Below are 21,920 nucleotides of genomic sequence, written 5' to 3'. Positions count from 1 at the left end.
TTCCCTTGCCTTGTTAGCCCTCCCCAAATGCATTACCTCACACTTCTCCAGATTGAATTCCATTTGCCACTGTTCTGCCCACCTGACTAGTCCATTGATAGCTTCCTGCAATCTGCAGCTTTCTTCTTCATTATCAACCACACGGCCAATTTTTGTATCATCTGCAAACTTCTTAATCATACTTCCTACATTCAAGACCAAATCATTGATGTATACCACAAAAAGCAAAGACCCAGTACTGAACTCTGGGGAACCCCACTGGAAACAGCCTTCCAGTCACAAAAACACCCTTCGACCAATTACCCTTTGTTTCCTGCCTCTGAGCCAATTTTGGATCCAACTTGCTACTTTGCCTTGGATTCCATGGGCTTTTACTTTCGTGACCAGTCTGCTCTGTGGATCCTTATCAAAAGCCTTGCTAAAATCCATATAGACTACCAAGGAAGTTACTTTTATAGGAACCTGCACCTGCTATTGTCTGTTGGTTTTCTGCATAATTTTGCTTATTGGTGATATTTCCGAAGTAGGTTCAAACTTGGACACTCTCTTCTTCAGACAAGTATCCTCCCAAACTGATTTTGTTACGGAGCTGCACAATTTTACACTCCAAGACCTATTATAAAAGTTGAAACGACATTTCCGTTATCAAAAGGTTTATTTCTCTATTTTCTGTGGTATACATTTATGTGTTACAAAGAAAACTCCTCCGTTTTCCTATTTTAGGTGTTATCTCAAGCCATGTTGTCATGATGGAATTTGACTTTTGGTTTTAATTGGTATTAATGATACGGTGTGCATTTATACTATTAACATATGAAAATGATGTGCAGGGAAAGACTAGCTCGTCTATCAAGCCTGCACCACACTCCTGATGGCTGCAGCATTGTAACTAGACATTTTCTACTCCCCGCAGCCATGTAATCTCCTGGGAGAGGCACTAAAACAGAGAAAGACTTGGGGCCAACAAGGGGGAAAAAAATCTCTGCAAAATTCCTCTCCAACCCCTCGGGCGATTGAAACCAGTCCAGGAGCGCTCAGAGGATGCGACATTGATACTGGTCACTCTATGCTAACTGATGAAAATGTGTTTCATGGATTTATGGGAGTTGAGTGCTCACTAGCCCATAAGGCTTCCATTTGGGCAGGGCTTGTGACAAGTGGAGTCCCGAGTCCCAAGTCCCCCCTCAACATCTCTCTTTAGTAGCTTGACTCTTGAAAGGGTAACTCAGACAATTCCCACAATGTCTCCATTGATAAAGTTGATGTGTAACAGGGACATGAAGATCATAAGGCCCTACGTTTGATTCCTGATCTATGCTGAATTATCTGATCTCAACGAGGCAGTGGTAGGGATGTTACAATTTGCTCCAAATCACCTGGTCAGTGAGATGAAAATCAGCCAGGCTTCACACTCCTGATGCTGTCCAGTGACTGCAGTTGGAAAGGTGCCCAAGTTGGGTGAGGTTGTGTTGTCTGCTGACATTCAGTGTGTAAGCTCATTAATGAAGAATGGCCACTTAGGTAAGGTATGGGGGATGGGATGACTTGCACTTACAGACTGATATCCCAAGAGAAATTGGTACCTTGACAGAAGGAGGGAAGAGAATTAATAAGTAATTTAACCAAAATAACATCAGAAAATGCTGGAAAAACTCAGCAGGCCAGGCAACATCCGTGGAGAGAAATTATAGTTGACGTTTCAGGTGAACCCTTTTTCAAAACTGGAAAGGAAATTAAATAGATCGAAGGCAGGGCTGCGATAGAACAAAAGACATTAAGAGGTATTCAAAACCAGACGAGATGGTAATAGGACAGTGGAGACAAAAGACTGCTCAGATTAGCTGTGAAGTGTACTGGCAGGATGAGAGACAGCTGCCATGTGGGAGAGAGGAAAAAAAAGGAAAGGGTGGGGGGGAAGGTAAAACCCAAAGCAAAGGGGTGGAAAGTAATTTAACCAGTTGGTTTTCTTCTCTTACTTGTGGCTGGGTAGCCTATTAGCATCTAGGAAACACCCCACTTAAAAGCATACATTCTAAGTGGAAAATATTTCTCCAGTGCATCGGTAACCTTTTACTCTTTTGATGCCATATGTTGACTGTATGGATCTCCACCTCTATTGCCCAATGTGTAGCAGCCACAGCTTGATGGGAAATACAACTAGAAAACAGCTGATATAAGTTAATTGCAAAATACTGCAGATGCTGGAAATCTGAAATAACAACAGAAAATGCTGGAAATACTCAGCAGGCCAGGCAGCATCCGTGGAGAGAGAATATACTGTATTCGCTGCTCACAATGCGGTCTCCTCTACATTGGGGAGACCAAACGCAGATTGGGCGACCGCTTTGCGGAACACCTCCGTTCAGTCCGTACGGGTGACCCTGAGCTTCCGGTCGCCTGTCACTTTAATTCACCGCTTCACTCCCACTCTGATCTCTCTGTCCTCGGGCTATTGCATTGTTCCAATGAAGCTCAGCGTAAGCTCGAGGAACAGCACCTCATCTTTCGATTGGGCACTTTGCAGCCTGTACATCAGTGCAACATTGAGTTCAACAATTTCAGATAATTATCCCTGCCCCCATTTTTCATGCAGTATGATTTTTGCCATTCCCATTTGCAACATTTTATCTTTCCTGCCTCTTACAAAAGTACAGGATGTTCTTTGTATTTCTTCCTCCCCCTCCTAACCACCCCCCCCCCCCCCCCCGGTCTCTGCACCTGCTTAATATCTGTTACATCTCCAGCTTTTTCCAGTTCTGATGAAGGGTCCCAGACCTGAAACGTTAACTCTGTTTCTCTCTCTCCACGGATGCTGCCTGGCCTGCTGAGTATTTCCAGCATTTTCTGTTGTTATAACTGATATAAGTTGGTATCCAAACACCTGGGCTTTTAATAATTATCATACTGTCTGTCACAATTTCAAGATTAACCATCAACAATGCACATTTTTATGTCAAGGACCTAGATAGTAATCATACAAAACTTTTTTTTTTGCACATTAACTAGAATTTGAAGTCCTCATACAGCAAGCAACACTGATGTACAGTATTGCAGTTTCTACACTTTCAACAGTTGCTAAAATACTATTGGGGGAAATCCGGTGAACCCACCAGAAAGTCCATAATAAAAGTGCATTGGTTCCTACCAGTATATTGGCACCAGCAGACTAGTGCCTTATTTCAAAGTTGTAGTTGCCATATAATGTAGCCGGTAAGATTAGTATCTGCAAAAGCAATTAATTGGCTGATGTTCTGGCTGGGCGATGCTGCCTGAAGCCTAGGCTCGATGGTCTGGACAGTGCATGTACTTGGTATGGTAAAAATTCCTTCATTTCTTCATTCCTGCCATAGAGTACAAAAGTAAGGAAGTTATGATGAACCTTTATAAAACACTGGTTTGGCCTCAACTGGAGTATTGTGTCCAATTTTGGGCACCGCACTTTAGGAAGGATGTGAAGGCCTTCGAGAGGGTGCAGAAAAGATTTACAAGAATGTTCCAGGGATGAGGGACTTCAGTTATGTGAATAGATTGGAGAAGCTGGGGTTGTTCTCCTTGGAACAGAGAAGGTCGAGAGGAGATTTGATAGAAGTGTTCAAAATCATGAGGTGTCTAGATAGAGAGAAACTGTTCCCATCGGCGGAAGGGTCGCGAACCAGAGGACGCAGATTTAAGGTGATTGGCAGAAGAACCAAAGGCTTAATGAGGAAAACCTTTTTACGCAGCAAGTGGTTAGGACCTGGAATGCACTGCCTGAAAGGGTGGTGGAGGCAGATTCAATTGTGGCTTTCAAAAGGGAATTGGATAAGTACCTGAAGGAAAAAAAATTGCAGGGCTATGGGGAAAGGGCGGGGGAGTGGGACTATCTGAAGTGCTCTTGCAGAGAGCTGGCATGGGCTCAACGGGCCAAATGGCCTCCTTCTGTGCTGTAACCATTCTATGATTTGAAAATGGTTGACAAAAAAAAATAGTATGACACTTATGGTTATGGGTGGGGGGGGGGGGTTTATTGCACATGTAACCTGTTTTATGTCTGCCACTATTATTTAAAGGTTGTCGATTGCTCCCTATATTTTGATGCATTAATATACAAACATTAACTTATTCAGTCAATTAATTATAGCCAGGCCATCAATATTATGAATTGCTTTCTGTTCCAAAGTACACTGATTAGCAGCACTAACCTCTTCCTCACTCGTTCCTTTTTTACTCCTCCAAGCTCAGCAACTTAAACTGCGAAAACTGAAAACAAACCATATGCTTTTTTTTAAAACTAACCACGGGTAACCTTGCTGTAGTGTGACCTAACCACAATGAATGTTGTAGGTCAAACTACACAATGTAATTTTACCATGGCAGTCCTAATTTTTTTTTTTGCAAAACGGGAGGTTCTCTGTGCTGATCTTGGGGTTAAACCACTTACTTGAGCAGAAACCCCTTCCTGGGATCTTTCCCCTCTTTCTGTCGCCGAGCCGAGAATGGTAACCCACTGGACTTCCATGGGTTCTTGCAGCCCTTTGATTCCTTGCACAAGTGGCCACTCCTAATGTGTTGAGAGTTTTCAGCAGTGGTCGCTGGATAGTGATCGAGAGTGGGAATCTGGAATGTTTTTTCTCTCCTCACTCTCCTTAGTCTAGGATCATAGACCAGTTGGAGTGTTCCTGCATTATTCTTATGAAAGAAAAGAAATAACTTGCATTTATATAGTGCCTGTCACATCCTCAAGGCATTCCTAAGTGCCTCATCGCCAATGAAGTATTTTTAAAATGTAGTCACTGTTGGAATGTTGGCAACCTTGGCAGCCAGTTTTCACACAGCAAGATCCCACACACAAGACCCACAAATAGTAACAAGATAAATAAGCACTTAATCTGTTTTTAGTGATGTTGGTTAAAGGATAAATGTTGGAACTCCCCTGCCTTTTTTCAAATAGCGCTCTGGGATCTTTTACGCCCATCTAAGAAGACAGTTGGTTTAACATCTTACCCAAAAGACGACATCTCCAACATTGCTGTACTTCCTCGGTGTCAGCCTAGATTTAACACGGAGAAGTGTGAAGTGATACATTTTGGTAGGAGGAACGAGGAGAGGCAATATGAGCTAAATGGTACAATTTTAAAGGGGGTGCAGGAACAGAGAGACCTGGGGGTGTGTGTTCTTTGAGGTGGCAGGACAAGATGAGAAGCATATGGGACCCTTGACTTTATTAATAGAGGCATAGAGTACAAAAGCAAGGAAGTTATGCTAAACCTTTATAAAACATTGATTAGGTCTCAGCTGGAGTATTGCATTCAATTCTGGGCAGCACACTTTAGGAAGGATGTCTGAGAGAGGGCGCAGAAGCGATTTACTAGAATAGTGCCAGGGATGAAGAACTTCAGTTATGTGGAGAGACTGGAGAAGCTGGGGGTGTTCTCCTTAGATATAATAGAGGTGTTCAAAATCATGAATGGTTTTGATAGAGTAAATAAGGCAAAACTGTTTCCAGTAGCAGAAGGGTCAGTAACCAGAGGACACAGATTTAAGGTAATTGGTAAAAGAACCAGAGGTGACATGAAGAAACATTTTTTTTAATACAGCAAGTTAATGTAATTTGCAATGCACTGCCTGAGGGTGTTGGAAGCAGATTCAATATTAACTTTCAAAAGGGAATTGGATATATACTTGAAGGAAAAAAATTTGCAGGGCTGTGAGGAATGAGCAGTGGAGTGGGACTACTTGGATAGGTCGACCAAAGAGCCAACACAGGCACGATGTGCCGACAAGCCTCCCTCTGTGCTGTATCATTCTACGATTCTATGATTAAGTGCTCAAGTTCCCTGTTTTCTCGCTCCCTCCTTTTTTAAATACTGGGGTTACATTTGCCACCCTCCAATCTGCAGGAACTGTTCCATAATCTATAGAATTTTAGAAGATGACAACCAATGCATCCACTATTTCTATGGCTACCTCTTTTAGTACTCTGGGTTGCAGATTATCAAGCCCTGGGGATTTATTGGCTTTCAGTCCCATTAATTTCTCCAGCACTTTTTTTTACTAATAATTTCCTTTAATTCCTCCTTCTCCACTAGACCCTTGGTTCCCTAGCATTTCTGGGAAGTTATTGGTTCTGTCTTCACGGAAGAGGACACAAAAGTCTTTGTTTAATTGCTCCGCCATTTCCTTGTTCCCCATTATAAATTCTCCCGTTTCTGACTGTAAGGGATCTACATTGTCTTCGCTAATCTTTTTCTTTTTACATCTGGCATCTTTTACAGTCCGCTTTTATGTTCCCAGCAAGTTTACTCTCATACTCTCTTTCTTTTTCCCCTCTTACTCAATCTCTTGGTCATGTTTTGCTGAATTCTTAACTGCTCCCAATCCTCAGGCTTGCTACTTTTTCTGGCAACTTTATATGACTCCTCTTAGGATCTAATACTATCCTTAATTTCTTCTGTTAGCCATGGTTGGGCCGCTTTTCCTTTTCCTTTTGTGTTTTTTGCACCAGGAAGGAATGTATAACTGTTGCAATTCATGCATTCGTTCTTTAAATGTTAGTCATTGCTTATCCACCGTCATGCCTTTTAATTAAGTTCCCCAATCTATCATAGCTAACTCACTCCTCATACCTTCGTAGTTTCCTTTGTTTAGATTTAGGACCCCAGTTTCGGATTGGACTTCTTCACTTTCCATCTTAATGAAGAATTCTATCATGTTATGGTCACTCTTCCCTAAAGGACCTCGCACAACAAGATTATTAATTAACCCCTTCTCATTGCACAATACCCAATCTAGGATAGCCTGTTCCTTAGTTGGCTCCTCAACGTACTGGTCTAATTTATTCGTATTGTAGAAGTTCAATAAATGAGGAATAAAATTGGATTGTCTTTAAGTACTATTCCTTGATCTTTGAATGCAGTTCAACAAAGGTCTTTCCTCCCTATCCCTACAAGACCTTCTGTAGGGCAGGATTTAGGGACAGTCCACATTCCCAAGTAGCTAGTGAGGTGTCAGATTCTTAAAGGGACAGTGTCCCAGTAACCTTCCCCATTCTTCAATTTGAATGATAACCTATTCATTTTACATGAACATTAAACTACATTCAAAGAATGAAGACCATACCAAAGGTGAATAATGTAACTTTAAATATTTACCTTGTGTTTGTGTTTTAACAGTATTATTGGATATAGAACTTTCTCTTTTTAATTTTGTTTTTAGGGACCATAATGAATAGTGGCGTTCAAGCGGAGACTGACCTTTCCTTCCCCTGGATCCTCCGTGTGTTTGATATAAAGGCTTATGACTTCTATAAGGTCATTGAGAGTTTTATCAAAGCAGAACCAAATCTGACCAGAGAGATGATCAAGCACGTGGAAAGGTGTGAACATCGGATCATAGAGTGTATTGCCTGGCAGACCGTGAGTAATTTTTTTTTCCCACTTGCGGTTGAGGATGATGTTTACCCATAAGCTTAAATCGAGGGGTGACTTTGCTGATTTTGTTTTTAAACCAGTAGTTGTTGGAAAGTGTGAATAACTATTTGCTGTTTTAAAATTAAAAATTTAAATATGTTGTCCAAAAAATCATATCTACAGTGAGATATGTTTAAAAAAAATTCTGTGTAAGATTAAGAGCTCTAAGATGTAAAGACGGGTTTCACATATTGAGTATTACTGCAATTAGGAACCAAGAACTGGTAAACACGAGAAGACACCCGCTAAAATTGACAAGTTGCTGAATACAAAGTTTAGCTTGAAGATATATAACTTTTTTTCTTTTCAAAATGGTGAGGACTATATTGGGTTTGACACTGCACATTAAACTCTAACGTAAAAGAGAAGTAGAAGTTGCATATTGGAACTTTTAGGTCTTTGCTTTTGAAAAGTTTTTACTTCTCTTGGAGCATACTTGCACTGATTCAGCTAGTAAAATTGAAGTGAAAGTATTAACAGGTTTTTCTTTTTGGCCAGCTGGGTATCTGATATGCAGAAACCCATCGCCTTGCTTGAGTCTCCAAAAAAAATAGACTAAAACATCCACCCACGGTTTTTTTTCTTTGCCTGATCTGGAGCATGCACTCTCTCCCTGCAGGGGTACGCCCTATGTCTTTGGTCCCGGAGAACACAGGCATAGTCTGGCAACAGTCGAAGCCTATGCCTGAGTGTGAGTACAGGCCTCTCCTTGGAGGCAGTCAGGCCTGCGGAGACCTGACATGTGCATTGGAAAGTAAGACACGAGTGCCGTTAGCCAAACTGGGGACTAGCTTGGAGCTGTTACTGTGTTTGATATTTTTGAAGCTGAATTCACATAGAGCTAAATGACAACATTGATGAAGAACACAGGGTTATTTACTGTTGGTTTATCCTGTTATTAGTAGGAGACATACTAAGGCAATACAAAGACCTCACCCTGGAATATTTGTCTGAAAAACACATCCAATATCAAATTTTTAAACTAATAATTACAAGCAATTTTTAAAAAACTGACCATGTAGTAGATTATTTCCTAATTTTAGAGGTCACAACCGCCACTGTGTTTTCACATTTACATCCTGAAACACAGCATTTCAGCACACTGCTGCCCAATTTTTTTGCCAATTTTCTGTCGTCCTCCGCTCCTGATGGCATTGATTCTTACCTGCAGTGGCTATCAAACTCTCTCTTTCCCTCCACCCTTCCGATGTTATCACCTATATGTGGCCCCTCGTGTACAAGCCTTGATAGGAGCATAGGAATTGCTTGACGAAAAAAGACCAAGGTCGATCTAGTTTGCCTTCTATCACCCTGGTAGTTGCATGACTCAATAATGGTAATGGAGGTGTTGGCTAATCATAGCAATCAATCTCTATCAATTAGTCTGCAACAGATCAAAACGTGAGGTGAGGAAAACCCACCAGTGGTGGAAAGCTTTGGGAACCATAGGTTTAAAGTGACGTGTTCTTCACAAGCATGCTGCATTTCTCATATGTCACAGATCAGTGTCACAATGGTGATTATTGGCAGACTACTCAACGATTGCAGTTTGGGCAGATCAGTAAGTCGTCACTAGATAACGGTCAGGAGTGGGAACACTAGCTAATTTTTTCTTCTGTAGACCCAGGATGCAAAGTCTAATTGTAGGACCTCAATTGTCACCAACGCAGCATAGACTCAGCCTAATGTGGGCCCTTATGGTCTTTATGGCTCAGCTTTATGCCATGTTTACCAACTGAGCCTTCGGAGCAAATTTCCAGGCCATCCCTAGTGGAAATTGTGGGCATTTGTCAGTCTGTCACCTGAAAGTAAATAAATGAAAGTTAACTGGTTGTTGGAGTATGTGTTACGGTGAGTATTCAAGTACATTAAACTGGTATTCACAAACCTAAAATTCGGCTTAGCGCCCCCGGCGAGGAAGCGGAGGGCTATCTCGGGCGCTCCACTTCCTCTCTGGGTGGTGTCCGGGGCACGGTAGCGCCAGAGTGCTATACGGCCCCTCTGCGTAGCGCTGACGTGTTTCAGCGCCCTCGCCCTGATAAAAGGGGAGGAACGCTGCGAGTTCTGCAGGGCCTCGGATAGCCCACATTAGCCCACAAGGGCGGCGTGCTGCCGGGCTGCGCGATGGCGGCCATGGACCACGCCAAGTGCCAACCTGAAGGTCAGCCAAAAAAAATTAAATGGCGGCGTGGGTTGCAGCCGCACCTCCCTTTAATTAGCGCCCTGCGGGTGGAGGTCAACCCGGCTCGTGACCCGCAAAGCTGGCACTGACACAGCCCGCAGCAATCTCGCGAGGCACAGCCCAATTTCTGCAGCGGGGCGGAAAGGTGTTGCGGCGGCCCCAGGTACTTCATCGCCGAACGCACAGCGGCCCCCCCCCCCCCCCCGAGGCACTAATGGCAGACGCAAAGGAGCCGCATTTCGCAGCCTATATGTTGTGGCATTGTTACTATACTGGGGATGGCTGATGACCTTCTAGTTAATAGGTACCATTTGTTCATTTTGGGTTGAATTTCTTTTGGGAGGTAATAGCAAGTTACCTTTGACAGTACTGGCAGATAATTCCATCCTAGGCCCAACCATCTTCAGCTGCTTCATCAATGACCTTCCCTCCAACATAAGGTCAGAAATGGGGATGTTTGCTGATGACTGCACAGTGTTCAGTGCTATTCACAACTCCTCAGATAATGAAGCGGTCTATGCCCGCATGCAACAAGACTTGGACGACGTTCAGGCTTGGGCTGATAAGTAGCAGGTAACATTCGCGCCACAGAAGTGCCAGGCAATGACTATCTCCAACAAGTGAGAGTCTAAACACCTGCCCTTGACGTTCAACGGTATTACCATCGCCGAATCCCCCACTATCAACTACTGGGGGTCACCATTGACCAGAAACTTAACTGGACCAGCCACATAAATACTGTGGCAACAAGAGCAGGTCAGAGGCTAGGTATTCTGCGGCAAGTGTCTCACCTTCTGACTCCCCAAAGCCTTTCCACCATTTACAAGGCACAAGTAAGGAGTGTGATGGAATACTCGCCACTTGCCTGATGAGTGCAGCTCCAACAACACTCAAGAAGCTCGACACCATCCAGGACAAAGCAGCCCGCTTGATTGGTACCCCCTCTACTACCTTAAACATTCACTCCCTCCACCACCGGTGTACCTTGGCTGCAGTGTGTACCATCTACAAGATGCACTGCAGCAACTCGCCAAGGCTTCTTCGGCAACACCTCCCAAACCCGCGACCTCTTCCACCTAGAAGGACAAGGGCAGCAGACACATGGAAACACCACCACCTCCAGGATCCCCTCCAAGTCACACATCATGCTGACTTAAAAGTATATCGCCGTTCTTTCATCGTCGCTGGGTCAAAATCCTGGAACTCCCTACCTACCATAACTGTGGGAGTACCTTCACCACACAGACTGCAGCGGCTCACCACCACCTTCTCGAGGGCAATTAGGGATGGGCAATAAATGCTGACCTTGCCAGTGACGCCCACATCCCATAAAAACGAATAAAACCCCCCAAAAAAACCCAGTTCTCCAGTTTCACTGAACACCAGTTAACAGCGACTTTTGAATACCTGAATGTTTGCCAAGAAGCATTTAAGCAGTAGAGTGGCTGTTTTTCTTGGATTTTATTGAGACAACAGAAAGGGCAGTATGTAGGAGCTCAGTGTGAAGTTCAGTAGTTTTTTGAACGGGCTACACTGATTGCTGCCAGAACATGCCTTCTCAGGACAGGACTTCCGCCATGAATGATTGGAGCAGAGCTCTGCAAAAAAAAAAAAAAAAAAAAATTGTGGAGAGGATAGCCTCTAGCTGCATTTATTTTATCGTCCGAATAATTGAGTGACGCTTCACATTTGATCCCTGTTTTGTACTGAATTAGCTGATCTCAACCAGAACGGAAGTAGGACCACTACAGATGGCTTTGGTGTTCCCCAGGCTAAGGAGGCAAAAGTCAGCAAGGGTACTCACTCCAGATCACTGTCCTGTGCCTTAATAAAAGTATATATGTGTGAACATTGGGTGAGGACGGGCTCAAGCTTGACTGCAATATCCCACCACCCACCACCATAATCTCATAGCCTGCAGATACTCACTGTGTAGGCTCACACAAAGAATGAATTTAAACTGGTGACCAGACATTTCCCTGATAGCACAGATTATAAATACTCTGCTTAGTGTAGTATTGAGCCATATAGACCAGGAATGTTTGATTCCAGCTCTGTGGTGAATTAGTGGCTCTCAGCCCAGGCACTGGTAGGGGTGCTACAACATTGCCTTAATGATTCTCTGCTATGGAGGAGGGAAAAAACAGCTAGGTTCCCATTTCCAATCACTATCCAAAGACCAATACTGCAGTGTGTGTATGTGGATAGGATCAGTCCTGACCTTATTTCCCCTCCATCCCCATGTGTCATTGTCTGTTTTTAGAGTTGCATGTGAAAAAGGAAGTTTGCGCACTAACCAACTATGACAAGTCATGTCAGACAATAGCACAGTGATGTTGGGTGAACAAGCAAGCAGCACCTCTTTCCTGCCTTATTGCGAACACAATGCAGAATTGGCAGTTGTGTTGCTAGAACCTCAGTATGCTTTCTGCTCAATGTCTTTGAGGTACAGAACGTCACATCTGATGACTTGAGCAGGGGTAAAGTACATCTGCCTTGATGGTGCCTCCATTTGTGTTTTGACAGATGTATTTCCCTCCTTTCTTGCTTCAATAGCGTCAATGTGTTTGATCTGTTTCTCTTTCTCCCCCACCCCCCCCCTTCAAATCTTGTCTTCACTCCATGATGGATCAGCTGTTGTAAACCTATATGTATCTTTCTATATGTATTCCTGCAGTTTCTTGTGATTTTCCAGGATTGCTTGCACATTCATATTGGGAGAGACAACAAATAATCATGTTCTCTCCATACTGGCCAAAGAAAGCTTAGTTCTTGGAACCATGGGGCATATTTAGTGAGAAGCTGTGCAGGATCACTGAATTTACCCACAGGTCCTGATTGAACCAGGTTAAATCAATACACAATTAGAGGGCCAATTTGGCATAACTTCCATTAGAGCCTTCCATCTAATTTTTCATGATATTGTAGAAGTTTACAGCACAGAAGGCGGCCATGTGCTCCATCTTGTCTGAACCAGCTCTTTATTAGATCGATCCAAACTAACCCCACTGCCCTCCTTTTTCCCCTTAGTCCTGTATCTCCAAATATTTATCCAATTTTCCTTTGAAAAATGTAATCGTTTCCATCTCAAGTACTCCCTGTGATAAATTGCGTTGTTGGAGCAATGGAATGCTTTATGCTAAACTCGTCATTTTTTGGTGACAGCTTCACTTGATGACTCTTTGTCATTGACTCCCCTACCGGAGGAAATAGTTTTTCCCTATTCACCTTCTCAAAACCCTTCATAATTGTAACATTTCTCTAACTCCTCCTCTTAGTCTTTATTCCAGTGGGAAAAGTCCTAGTATCTCAAGTCTGTCCTCATAGCAGTTTTTCCATCCCTGGCATCTTCTTGATGAATTTCTGCTGTTGGTTCTCTATGGACTTTATGGACTTAATGGACTTCCTATAATGGGGTGCCTAAAACGTACACAACTGTTGCCTAGCCACTGCCTTGTATAACTTGATCATTGCTTCTTTATTCTTGCACTCTTATGTCCCTATTTATAACTCCAAAATATTGTTGGCTTTTTTTGGGGGGTGCCTTTATCTACCTGCACTCTCACTTTCTATTTAATTAATAGTTGTGTAGCTGTAGACTTTTCCTTATAGTCACACTAATAATGTCTAGGAAACTTTAACCTTCAAAATACACAATGCTAAGTAGAAAATGTCCATCTGTTGACACCAAAGTCCTTTTAGGATGTTCTATCTTGGCTGTTTGACTTTACTTTTCTTTTCCTCTCTCAATGTCTGTTGTTTAGTCACAGCCATGAAAGCCCATCATCTGCTCTTGGAAAGAAATTAATTTGGCATACAAGGGTAAATTCAATGCTCTAAGCAGGGGGAGGCATGCTTGATCGGAGCAAGGCCAGAGAATTATCACTATAGTTTTGTAGCCCTTTGATCTGTGCTGCAGTTGTGCAAGGCTCTGCACTAGGAGTGCAGGATGACTGAATTTACCCTATAGTGTGCAGATGTGTGAAGGACAGATATTTTGACCAATCGTTCATCCAGTAACACCCAGCAAGAACTTTTTATTCCTCAAGTTAATGTTTGACTATTTTGAACCTATATTAAGTTCCTTACTTTAAAAGCCATCATATTTTGTTGATCATTGTAGCTCCTTGGCTTTCTTTCCAAACAAATCTAAGGGTATTTGCCAAGCTAAGCAGTTATTAGTTTAGAAGCACAATAGCAACAACAACAATTTTAGTTTAAAATACAAAATATCCTAAAGCTCTTCACAGAAGTGCAATTAGATAAAAACGTACACTGAGCCAAAGAAGCAGACATTGAGAAGGGGTAACCAAAAGCTTGGTCAAAAGGGTGGATTTTAAGCTGGGCTTTAAAGGAGGAAAGAGAAATGGAGAGCTGTAGGGCAGGAATTCCAGAAGCATATAGGGCCTAGATAGCTGAAGGCATGCTGCCATTGGTGGGTCGAAGGGAAGGGAAGGATGGCTATGAAGCCAGAGTTGGAGAAACAGCGCGTTCTGGGGACGGTTGTAGAGCTGGGGAAGGTTACAGAAATCAGGAAGGGATTTAAACATGAATGAGCATGTTAAATTGTTGACTTTTTTGTGACGGTCGAATTGAGACAAAATACGTTTTTTTTTAATGTGTTTTGTGCAAATACAGCATACTCGCAGTAGGTTCAAAGACAAGGGTTTGGTTTCCTGGAACTTGTCTCCAGTCAACTAAAGTGACGAGCTGACAATTGGCCAGATTCAATAGACCAATAATGGCTTTGTAAGTTAAAAAGTACTTAACATACCAAGGCCAATAAATGTCAAAGTAGACATAGGCAGTGGAGTTGTCTGTGGATCTGTTTTTTTTCCTCTCGCATGGGAAATCTAGTCACTTCGTTTCCTGTATCCCTGCTTTCCTGTTGGTGTGGAACGCATGACACTTTTTAAAAAAAAAAAAAAAAAAAAAAAAAAATTTAATAAATAAAAAATTCTACATACTGTAATGATTCTGATACCAACATTTTACCCTCTCACCAGTTTTCTTCCCTCCACTCCTCTCATAAAGATGTTGGCCCTCTGCTGGGGTGCAGATGGTCCGGGGATGCTCGTCACTCTTAAATAACTTTTCAAGTGGTCATTATGCATAAACCTTAGTGGTAAGCATCAGCAAGCTAATCCACCATAGGGTGCATCACAACTGAGCTCAGTTTGCTCTAATCTGAGATCTACACATGTTGGAATTGTCAACTCTGGACATATTCCTGAAGCTTTCATCACATGACCTGCTTCCAACTGCCCCACCTAGTTAAATAACCATTTTCCCCCATCTCCAGTACTTTTAAAACTAATAAATAGAAGTGTTCAAAGAAAATGAAAAAAACACTTTTTTAATGCCCCTATGAATTTTCTCCTGCATTTACAGCAGTGTCCAGGAGATTTATCTTTCTCCTGGGGTCTCCAGGAATTAATCTTGGAAGGTTGGTAACCCTAACATATGTGCACTTCCACCATAAGTCATTAGATAACAATCAGGAGCAGGAATCTTGGCCAGTTTCTCTGAGACACGACAATTGACTCTGTATATCACCTGGGATGGAATCGAAAATCTATTGCTCAACTGAATGTGCAAGTCCATTGAGCCATCAAAGGAGCATCGTCGGAATTGAATTTCTTAAGTGCCGTAAAAACTTGTACACCATCAGTAAAAATGATATTCTATCGGTTCTGAATGTGTTTTGTAAGCTTGAACTAATGGAGTCCTAGATTTTTATTATGTTTAAAATATTCTGGAAATGAAACCAGATGCTTTCTGATAATTAGTCTTTTTAGCCAAAATATTACTCAGTCTTGAAATAGTTAAAAAGTGGCATAAATTTGTTATCTTGTTTCGGTGAACCTGCAGTACTAGTGCTGGTCAAACATCTGCAATGTTCTTAACCTTAAAGTGAAATTTGAGTGGTAACCTGACATCCAAATCATGTATACACACATACTTGCTGCAAATTCATTATGGACTTCACAAATTCATATTCGTATTTTTGTTTGAAAAAGTTCGTACATCTTGAAGTACAGCTGATAGGGGGAGTTTACCAAATCAATTCTCAATTAGATTGGCGGTGTTTGCTGCAAGACCTTGTCATCATGCTATTCCTTCTGCCAGCTCATCCAACTGTCTGTCTGTGGTTACATTTCCTCTTAAGTATATAGTCATGCCTGCTGATCCATAGTCTTTTCTTAGCTGGCACCCTTTCCAATATCTGATGGTGTTGATCTCCAGCCATGTGGCGCACACATCCTGGCTGTTGCAATCTTTTTCCCTTGATGTGCCCTGTCATCACACACAGGATGTTCCTCTTTACTAACGTGTTGTCGTGTTATTCTCCTGGCTGACACCCATACCCTTGCACAGCACATTCCAAAAGGTTTATTTATCTAACTCTCCATCTCATACAGAACTGTTTACTGGACATTAGCCTCATATACTTCTGTTTTCACATCTATGACACATCTCTCTTTTAGAGTGATTTCCACAGTCCACCAAGACAATTCCAGCTGGAGCAGTCTGCTTCTTCAACCCTTTTTTCCCCTCATTCTCTTTGTGGGCTTATAACTTTTCTGATGTGTAAACTCATCAAAGCACTTCTACCTCGCCATCGATCTTCACTTTCTTCACTCTAGCTTCATCCTTTTGTGCTTTTCCTTTTAACATGGGCCTTTTGGAAGCTAATGTTGCGGCTCCACTTTTTTCCTTCATCACCAGCTTCTTTTGTTATGGCAAAAACCTAGGATCTAGTTAGAATTGGAATGTCATCTGTATCTTCTAGTTGTTTGAAAGGTCCTGGCATACCTTTGCACCTTGATGGTCACTGCCTTCACTATATTTATTTCTTGATCCCTTGTTCATGATTTGGTCTGCGATGAGACTGAACAAGGAGGGTGTCAGGTTACAAGAAGAGGGACTTGTGCCTTCACTCCACACCTTTCTTGCATACCTCCAATCAGCATTTTCTACCTTGTGCATCTTCAGGCAATTTTACCAACTCCTTGGAGTTCTAACATCCCTTGAGGTACCGTTCATGTGCATCGAGTCATCTGCTTGCCTAAAGTTTATGAAACATAATCACAGATCACCACATTTGTCTCCATATGAAAATCTGGTTAGCACACTGACATCTTCTTTTGAAACCATAATGACTTTCCAAGGTGTCTTGTATGCCATCAATTGTATCTTCCTTCTTAGGCATTGTATAACTTGGTGATAATGCACCAGAATTGTATTGTGACTTCAAGACGTATGCCTGATTGTAATGTATAATTTGTGCTAACTAATAATATTTTGGAACATAATATTTGAATCCCAATATAATAGTTCAGTTTAGCGCAATATTTCCAAGCTCTTTAAAATTCCACTTTTGTTTGTCGTCTACTACTAATCAAACAAGCCATTACTACCTGAGTAACTGTTATCTGTTCATAGAGCAAATTACTCTGATTCTCAGCTACCTTCTAATAATTTCAATATTTGTTTATTTGTGAAACTGATCTGTTTGGAACTATTTGGAACCACTGTGTTTGCTGCTGTTGTGAATGCTACTTTGTGATAAGCCAACAGGAGGTCCAATGAAGTTGGAATCTACCAGTCTTTTTCTTGTCCTGTCATGCAATATCGAACATGGATGAGTTCAGTCAGGAAGACCTTCATATCCAAACCCCAAATCTTCTGATTGGGAGTCTGGTCCAGTGTTCACTCTTTTCTGTTTTCTAGTACAATTATGATGCAGGGAAATTCTGTCTTCCCTTTTACATCCCTCCCAAGGATGCTGATGCTGAGTATGGCTCCATGGGTACCAACAGCCCTCAACCAATTGACTGTTGCATAGAAATTACAACATGGAAACAGGCAGTTTTGGCCTAACCAGTCCATGTTGGTGTTTATCCTCCGCATGAACAGTACTTCTAACCCTATGTGCCTTCTCTGTTCCCATAGCCCTTTCTTTCCCTTTCCTTCAACCACCTACCCTATTGTTAAATGTTAACATTTCTCTGCTTCAACCATCAACTCTGGTAGTACATTCCACAACCTCTCAACCCTCCACAGTTTAAAAAAAAAAGGTTTATCCTGCTCTCAGTTCTAAATCTCTTGTATTTAATCTTGTATATATGTCCCTTCATTCGATACTCCGTCACCAGAAACGGCCTGTTTCGATCTGCTCTGCCCTATCCCTTCATAATTTTAAACACCTCTATTCAATCACCCTTTGATCTCCTCTGTTTTAACGAAACAGCCTGTTCATGTGTGAACCTGTTTTACTGTGGAGAGTAGCGGAGTCAAGCTTCCCTCCTCCTGCACTTTGAGCAGGGCTCCTTATTGCAGTGTGCAGGGCCAGAAAACCTTCGCTAGCTCCAGGATATTGATGCCCATTATACACTGCTTTACTCTGGCAGAGATTAGATATCTTGTCAAAAATTAGGAATTGAACCTGTAATTTTCACTATTTATTCATTTATCCATTGAGCCATCGAAGGAGCTGAAATACTTGTAATTGTTATTTTGATTGCAGAGAACACGAACTGTTCATAATAGTCTGAATCTACAAAACAAGTAGCAGACATCCTATTTTTAAATCTTATCAGTCATTCCCCCTATTGTACAGACTTCCTGGCAATGTTGCAGTTTGTATTCAAACACGGATAACTTAAAATTCCTACTTGACCTTCCTTGTCCTCTAATTTTTATTCCCACAGGTTCTTTTGTTTTTCACTAATCCTTATTTTAATATACCATTTATGGTTTTCAGATGTTACTTCAGTTTACCACCATGCAAACTTGGCAGGCTATTCTTTAACTTTTGTCTGTGGTTTTACTGTGCTTTAGGGGTCTGGTAGCACAACAGGATAACGTGGTGCATCATGGGCTGCAACATCTGGGTTTGAATCCTGCCCTAAGCTATATTTCGCACTCTGTTTCCTGATTAGGAGTTGTCAATGTCAAGTAGGTCAACAGGCACAACCGTTTATTGAGGAGAGGTGCCTAAAGTGATGGCAGGGAAGGAACTTTGGCAGTGTTTCCATCCGACACTGCCACATCACTAACCACAGGGCAGCGAGAGTAAATATGTAGAGATGTTTGCAGTGACCCATCAGAGGGTAAAAACAGATTCAAGTAATTTTAGGAATGGGGAAGAGAGAAATTATACTTAAAGTTCCATCTCCATTTGTCACGCGTGTCCAGGCCACGTTTCTCAACTAAGTCAATAGCATTTTTTCATTCGAAGTGAATAAATGTGTTACAGCTTCAGATGTCGAATTCTTCCAGTTTTTTTGATGTATCAAATGGATAAAGTTTTTTAAAAAATGCTTTTCACCCCCTTAGATATGTTTTCATAATTAAGAAAAATGTAATTGCCTATACTTGTATACTCCATATTATTAATATAGCTTTGTTTTATTTAGCTTTGATGCATAATGCTATGCAATCGTTTGTGTGGGTAAAGTTTCAAATGCATAGTATTGAGTTACCTGGACTGTTCCTGTGCACTTATCTGAACTTTACATTCATTGGTAGATTCCTGGCAAATTTTAATTTGGATTCCGGAAGCTTGCCATCTGGGAGTCTGCTCCAATGTAGATGCTACTAAGTCTGTTTTCTGTAGCCCAGTGACCGACTCTTAGAAGCATATAAAACTGGGTCACTCGTCTGCAATGAAAAGCAGTGTTAACAACGTAAACAGCAGGAGCAAGCTCACAAACACAAGACTACCGAATCCAAATTTGAAGAACAATATAAAAGCAAATATAGCCTGCAGACGGCTGAATTAGGGCGGGGTACAGCAAGCACTAAGGAAGGCAAATGGCATGTTGGCCTTTATTGCAAGGGAGTTGGAGTATAAGAGTAAGGAAGTCTTGCTACAATTGTACAGGGCCTTGGTGAGACCACACCTGGAGTACTGCGCACAGTTTTGGTCTCCTATCTAAGGAAGGATATACTTGCCTTGGAGGCGGTGCAACGAAGGTTCACTAGATTGATTCCTAGGATGAGAGGGCTGTCCTATGATGAGAGATTGTGTAGAATGGGCCTATACTCTCTGGAGTTTAGAAGAATGAGAGGTGATCTCATTGAAACATACAAGATTCTGAAGGGGATTGACAGGGTAGATGCTGAGAGGTTGTTTCCCCCGGCTGGAGTGTCTAGAACTAGGGGGCATAGTCTCAGGGTAAGGGGCCATTTAAGACCGAGATGAGGAGGAATTTCTTCACTGAGTGTTGTGAATCTTTGGAATTCTCTACCCCAGAGGGCTGTGGATGCTGAGTCTTTCAGTATATTCTAGGCTGAGACGGATAGATTTTTGGACTCTTGGGGAATCAAGGGATATGGAGATCGGGCGGAAAAGTGGAGTTGAGGTGGATGATCAGCCATGATCTTATTGAATGCCGGAGCAGGCTCGAGGGGCGGTATGGCCTACTCCTGTTCTTATTTCTTATGGGGTGGGGGGTAATAACCTTGTAGAACCAGTCCCACTCTACCTAGTTGAAGCTCATGACTGATTTTGGAGTTATGTTAGTGGGCTGGGCATTGTAGAATGTACTTCAATTCAATAAGGGCATTGAGGCCTGGAGTGCCTCTCTGTTTCTCATGTAGTTCATTGTGTTTTCTGTTGTGTCCTGACACTTTGTACATTTCTGAAGTATGTCAATGGTAATGTGCATAAACCACAAAATTAAAATGGGGTTGGTTGGTTTTATTGGATACATAATCAGGATGTTAACTTCTGAAAACGCTCTCTCCTTGTCTGGGCTTTTCTTGTGAAGTAGGAGTGATCAGAAAAAGCAAAATGTTGAATGGAAATGTCACTTTCCTCACCCATGGCCTATCCAAGCTTAAACTAATTTAGTGCAGGGATGGCTAACCTTTTGAAGCTCTGAGCTGGATACACGTATCCGAGCCGGTTAATGAGACACGTATGATTACACAATGCAAGTCCCCCCACACAATCCAAACTCAGCCCATACACCAGAAGTCCAAATCTCTTCCTGCTCCCCCATGTACAAAAAAATCCAGCCTGCCATGCCTTAGTCAAGTCGGGTGTTAAATCTGCTAACTGTAATGACAGTAGACAGTACTACCTGTGACTGGTCAGCACCGAGTGCTGGATGGCAGTTAAGTAACCCGGGCACATCCAGAAACTGCCAACCGCTTCAGGCGTTTGACTGCCTGGAGGGGAGGAGCTGGACCCTCTGGAGGAAATTCCAACAAAAGGCAGATGAGCTGATACTTAAATTAGCCAGAAGTATCTACAACCTGCAAGTCGTGGCACAGCTGCAGTGCAGAACAAGTCAATGAAAGAGCAACCACGGACAGTGCGAAACACAACACCAGGGATCATTTCCCTGCCTCAATGCATTATGAATAAAGAGGTGTGGAGGACTGTCACAGGAGGTCCAATGATAGTCGAGCAATAATATCCCAGTTTAAAATTTTTTTTAAACTGGTGGATTTCCTGAGATAAGCTGGAGGATACACTAATTCATAAGGACAGGATAATCTATTATTTTGCTGCATCTCATTTGGCCTGTCTCTTTATAGCTACAAAGTCTAATTGCAGAAACTAGAGGCTAATTTCTCTTGGGGATTTCCAGTCCTCAGGTCACTTAGAAGATATTTTCTATTGCTGTTGAAGTTTCTCTATGGATTGGAAATAATTTATTGAATTTTATTAAACACTTCCTTTAAAGTGTTGCATGGGAAATTGCATATGAAATTTAACAGGTGTATCAAAAACATTTATATATCTATCTGTATCTATTGTAATATTAGAAATTGCACCAGTGTGCACACATGTTACAGATGCAAAACAATCTTAAAATGTTTGCTGTATCTGAGCACCTTCCAATCTGCATGATCTTAGATTGTGCTTACTTATGGCAGTTAGACTCTCCAGCTTTAAAGGACCAGTCAGTTAAAACAAAGCTCCACCGTAACAACAGAATAACACATTGTGTATTGCATGGTATAGTACACCTGTCATAACAAAGCTGTATATCATCTTATTTACTGTTAGCAGTCCCAGTAACTTAGAATATAAGAACAATAAATAGGAGCAGGAGTAAGCCATACAGCCCCTTGAGCCTGCTCTGCCATTCAATAAGATCATGGCTGATCTTCTACCACAACTCCACCTTCCTGCACTATCCCCAAATCCCTTGATTCCCTTAGTATCCAAAAATCTACCAATAATAATTCATCCCACGGCCATTTGTTTTAGCCCAGCACCAGTCTGTAAATTACCAAATTTATTAAAACTCAAACTCACAGACTTACCT

At 42.0% G+C, this 21,920-nt stretch overlaps 1 protein-coding gene across 7 annotated transcripts in view; it reads left to right on the top strand.

The window, feature by feature from the left end:
• Nucleotides 1–21,920, top strand: part of rb1 (retinoblastoma 1) — a 295,784-nt gene that overhangs the window by 102,798 nt on the left and 171,066 nt on the right. For all 7 annotated transcript variants that reach the window (XM_086006459.1, XM_086006458.1, XM_086006457.1 and 4 more), the window contains one exon: nt 7,195–7,394. In XM_086006459.1, the coding sequence (XP_085862585.1) occupies nt 7,195–7,394 (200 nt within the window). The remainder of the gene's footprint in view (nt 1–7,194; nt 7,395–21,920) is intronic.

The sequence above is a fragment of the Somniosus microcephalus genome, chromosome 14, assembly GCF_052327205.1.
Source record: "Somniosus microcephalus isolate GS21.2 chromosome 14, FLI_Smic_1.0, whole genome shotgun sequence".
Lineage (NCBI taxonomy): Eukaryota > Metazoa > Chordata > Chondrichthyes > Squaliformes > Somniosidae > Somniosus > Somniosus microcephalus.
This window is presented reverse-complemented; position numbering and strand designations above follow the sequence as displayed.